The sequence below is a fragment of the Chinchilla lanigera genome, unplaced genomic scaffold (assembly GCF_000276665.1).
Source record: "Chinchilla lanigera isolate Chin_1 unplaced genomic scaffold, ChiLan1.0 scaffold00096, whole genome shotgun sequence".
Classification (NCBI taxonomy): Eukaryota; Metazoa; Chordata; class Mammalia; order Rodentia; family Chinchillidae; genus Chinchilla; species Chinchilla lanigera.
In genome coordinates, this window is record NW_004955497.1 from 472,507 (window position 1) to 477,520 (window position 5,014).

At 39.9% G+C, this 5,014-nt stretch overlaps 1 protein-coding gene across 5 annotated transcripts in view; it reads right to left on the minus strand.

Annotated features, from left to right (window-relative positions):
- Window positions 1–5,014, minus strand: part of Cenpj (centromere protein J) — a 64,741-nt gene that overhangs the window by 39,912 nt on the left and 19,815 nt on the right. For 4 of the 5 annotated variants that reach the window (XM_013505458.1, XM_013505459.1, XM_013505461.1 and 1 more), the window contains 3 exons: window positions 4,048–4,559; window positions 3,301–3,424; window positions 460–555 (listed from right to left, as the gene is read on the minus strand). In XM_013505458.1, coding sequence (XP_013360912.1) covers window positions 460–555; window positions 3,301–3,424; window positions 4,048–4,491 — 664 coding nt within the window. In that variant the 5' untranslated portion in view covers window positions 4,492–4,559. The remainder of the gene's footprint in view (window positions 1–459; window positions 556–3,300; window positions 3,425–4,047; window positions 4,560–5,014) is intronic. The other variant, XM_005406290.2, reaches the window with a different exon arrangement.

Sequence of the window (5,014 nt, forward strand, 5' to 3'; positions counted from 1 at the left end):
ATTATTTGTCTATTTGTTTTCCTGAGAAACTATCTTGTAGATAACAATATGTAAAACAATAACCATTGATAATTTCCTACCACTTTGTCTGTAATTTGGTAAGCCCCCCCCCCATTACTGTTATCCTTCTTTTACTCTTTAAAATAAAAAAAATTTAAAAAAAAACTTGTACAAGGCCTGGATTCTATCACCGGCACTATAAAAACAAACCAAATGACCAATAAACCAAATCACTCAAAATGTTACAATATTAAAGCCAGGCATAGCAACACATGCCTATAATCCCAGGACCTGGAAGGCTGAGGCCGGCGGATTATGAGTTCAAGGCCAGGCTCAACTATACAGTACGTCCCTGACTTATAAACATTTGAGTGGCAAACTTTCATAGATACCAACAGACCTTGCATTTACATACACTGGTAGATGTGAACAGATCAACAAATCACAAAAGTAGCTCACGTTTCTGCAGGACACTGTCACAACTGTGCTGCTGTGTGCTTACTGTACAGTGCAACAGTGTACAATAGTACAGTGTTCGATCAGAGCCCAGGGTGTCTGGAAGCAAAAGGAAAAGCAGCAGTGATGTGGAAGGGACTGCTACAAAGTACAAATCTTTCTCCTCAGACTTACAAACAAATCTAACTTAATTCTCCTGGAATGGAACTCATTCATAAGCTGGAGACTTACTATATGACAAAACTGTCTCAAAACACAAAAAACAAACTAAAACAAAGTCAAAGCATTCAATATGTTTAATATTTTAATAGGGTAAAAAAGTTAATATGGTTTCAAATTTTATATTGCTAATATAGTAACCACTAAGAAATAGCCAAATGTAGAGAGGATGAGGGTATGCCTCAGAGTGAAGGCTCTACCACCACAAATAAATCACTTGTAGAGTTAAGATACAATAGCAAAGAATAACAATCACAATTACCTGAAAAGCCTATTAAAATACTCTCTGCTTGCGGTTTCGCCTACTTGGGAGGCTAAGGCAAAAAGGATCATAAATTTGTCGCAACACAAACAAAAATAAAACGGCTGGAGATACAACTCAGTGAAAAAGTGCTTGCCCGTGGTGCTCAAGAGCTGATCCCCAGTACCACAAAAGAGAAAAACAGAGGGCTGGGAACCTATCCTGGCAGTAGAGCATTTACCTAGCATGAACAAGGTTTCACTTATTCATGAGAGCCGCTCGGAAGGAGAATCACAAGTTTGAGGCCAGCTTAGGCAACTTAGTGAGATACTGTCTCTAAATTAAAAACATTTAGAAAAGGCTGCAAGTGTAGTTCATTGCTTTAAAACCCTGGTATTGTGAAATAAAACAAAAGCCCAGTAAAAGAAGAGTCTCTCTAGAGCTACTGGTATCTAAACGCTGCCTGGTTTTGTTTTGTTTCTCAAAATCTGGCTTTCGTTAATAACAAATGTTAGATGGGGACAAAGCTCAGACCCTGGTACACACTAAGCTGTATTTGACGGCCAGTACTGAAAAAGTAAACATCTTACACCACTCTGTATTTGTTACAATTTCCCACCACCACTCCACCCTTTTCCCGCCCAGCCCACTCTACACACTCATTTGCCAAGGTCTTGTCTTTTCTCTTCCTTCAGTACTAGAGAGTGAACCCAGGCCTCACACATAGTAGGTAAGTACTACCACTGAGCTACGTACAAGCCAAATGTCGTCTTCGTATTCTCAATACGCAGCACGATCTCTAAACAAATAAGCGCTTTCTTAAACTAGTAATATGTGTCTCTTAAAAGAAGCACAAAGAGGCAAATACACTGTTCTAGTTCATGGCTTTTTAAACTAGTGGACACAATTCATCAGCAATTTATCATCAGATGCAATGGGTCACAACTGACTTTTTTTAAAATGACACAGTTAGAATAAACAAAATGGAAAATATCTCTACTACAGCACATACAAGTCACACCAATAAAGACTGATAATATAAAATGTCTTTTTAGCCAGGCACAGTAGCATACACCTGTGATCCCAGTACACAGGAGGCTGAGGCTGGAGGGTTTTTGTGAGTTCAAGGCCAGTCTAGGCTACACAGTGAGAACAAGGCCAGTGTGAATTACATAGCAAGACGCTTTTTCAAAAAACGAAGAAAAGTTTCAAGTCGTTTTCAAATCACATCTCAATGCTTTCTGTTAACTAAAGTAGTAGACAACAGGAGACCACCATCTGCTACCCCAGACAACATTTGGATCTCAACTGGCATGGTGGCACACGCCTGTAATCCCAGCACTCGGGAGGCTGAGGCAGGAGGATCGTTGCGAGTTCGAAGCCAGCCTGGGCTACAAAGTGAGCTCAAGGTCAGCCTGAACTGCATAGCGAGACCCTGTCTCAAAAAGACAAAAAAAAAAAAAAAATTTGGGTCTGGTTCTTCACTTGAGTGGCTTTTTACCTTTATGTCTCTGAAGTTTCTATTCATCAGGCAGCATTTAGATACCAGTAGCTCTAGAGAGACTTTTCTTTTACTGGGTGTTATGGTTTATGTCTGTGTGTCCCCACAAAGCCTCATGCAGCCATGGGGCAGGCTATTAGAGTTTAATTATGGATGTGAGAGCTGCATCCGCCCTGGGGTGGAGAGTTTGCATATGTAAGGGAGAGGAATAGAGTGCTTGAGGCCAGTCCTCCTCCGCCATTCCGCCCCGGTGTGTGGCTGCTGCTTCCGCTGTGCTGTCGCCATGAGCTGCAGCCCTCTGCCATGTGCCACTCTGCCTTGTAATCTGCCAAGTAAGGACTGAATCCTCCATGAACTGTAAGCAAAATAAACCTTTCCTTCCTTAATGTTGGGCGGCAGGTATTTTTGTCCCAGCAACAAGAGAAAAGTAACCAAGACACTGGGCTTTTGTTTTATTTCACAGTACTAGGGTTTTAAAGCAATGAACTACACTTCCAGCCTTTTCTAAATGTTTTTATTTAGAGACAGTATCTCACTAAGTTGCCTAAGCTGGCCTCTAACTTGTGATTCTCCTTCCTCAGTCCCCTAAGTGGCTGGGATTACAGGAGCGCGCCATGAAGCCTGGTTTTGTTTTGTTTTTCAAAACCTGGCTTTCGTTAATAACAAATGTTAGATGGGGGCAAAGCTCAGGCCCTGGTACACACTAAGCTCCCATGTGTCCAAGTCATATTATACCATGACCACTTCATACTTACACGACTGGCCCTGAAGATACTGGGATTTGCCAAATATGATACAGAAATGGTAGCGATAACAGCAGACCACCAAAGGTATGTATGTAACTCTCTTACACTAACTGAAGGCCCATGTAAGCAAAACATACCTGGAAGCATGTGCTGCCCACACACCACAGCAAGCAGCTTCTCTTGCTCTGCCATGAGCCTCTGCAGTTGCTCTAACTGTTGCCTCTTCAGTTGTTCCTGCTTCTTCTGCTGTACTTCTTTCAGCTTTTCAAATATAAAATTAACTTTATTAAACTAACTTTATACTTCTTCAGGGATCCCGCTCCTTACATTATCCTGACCCCTCCAAACCTCCTTCTTGTATCATTCCTATGAAGTTTCTGAGAGGCATCCCTCAGTAACTAAACCTGCCACCAATTCCCTACAACCCAGTTTCTTCTGAGGAAACTGTATCAGCTCTTTCAACTAAAAACAAAGTCATAGGAATCCTTAGAGTCTTACAACGGGGTGGATATAAAGACATCACCAAGTCTTTTTTCTCTCTTATCTGATCAACCCTTTCTAACTGAGTTTTCACCAAATGAGACAGTAACATAAAGACATGATCTTAAATGTTACAGTTATACCTTACCTATTAAACACGTTTTAATGTTTCACACTGAAAAAAGCAAAATCTGCTATTTTGAGGCTTTCAGAGTAAAGGAGAGAAACAGAGGGTCTGAAATAGGAGACTTGCAATCCCACAGTGTCTTCAATCACACTAATATACACTAGTATATAATATACTAATATATCATACATATTAATCATATAATTATAATTAATCATTATATATAATTAATCATACTAATATACACTAGTATATAATAACACAAATCCTATTGTACCTGTTCAAGCTTTTTAAAAAGTGGGTCATTATAAGACACGTCTTTGAAATCACTATCGAGATGTGGCATAAAGTCACTTTTGTTGTCTTTCTGATCTCCAGGAGTGTCCTGACATGCCACTGTTTGCAGCCCCTTTGCAGTTAAAGGCAACACTGTACAGGCTTCCGATTTTTCTGACTGTAATTTATGAGGGCTGCTAGACTCCAACTTCCGTTCTTCCTGAAGTGAATCTTCTTCACTAATAAAGCTGAAACTATTGGGAAAATGTGTAGCTTTAATAGGAAAGCTAGTAGAAGTATTTGTAGCTGTTTGCTTCTCTTCATCTGCTTCCAAAGTAGGAAATCCACGATTTAATATGACCCCAGCACGGGAAGGATTGGTCATCCACTGGGTTAGGAAGTTCTGCCCACTGTTCAGTTCTGAAGAGGTGGGCATCAGAAACATTGTAGTCAGATGACACTCATATATATTTAAATGGTGCAAAAGCCAGAAGAGCTATTTATTTCCAATACCTGTATACAAAAATAACAACAAAAGTATTAGTTCGATATTCTAATTAGATGTTCTAGCCAAAACCAGTCCAAACCTCCAACCAGGACCAAAATTTCATTAATAGTAAATACACGCCTGTAATCTCAGCACTTGGGAGGCTGAGGCAGGAGGGTTGCTACGAGATTGAGGCCATCTGGGACTGTGTAGTAAATTCAAGGCCACCTGAACTACACAGTGAGACCCCATGTCATAAAACAAAAATCAAAAAAATTAAACATACAAAAGATTTTAACCAGCAAAGCAGATGGGTGTTAATCTACAGGGTTGATTTGGTTTTTTGTCATCAAAGTACCAAACTGAGCAATCAAAAACCTAAGATCTATGTGTTTCCTACAACAACCATTGAGAATAGTTAATGATTTTTCAATAGATCACTCATGTATAGCTCTATTTATTTTCTTTAGAAGCCACTTTG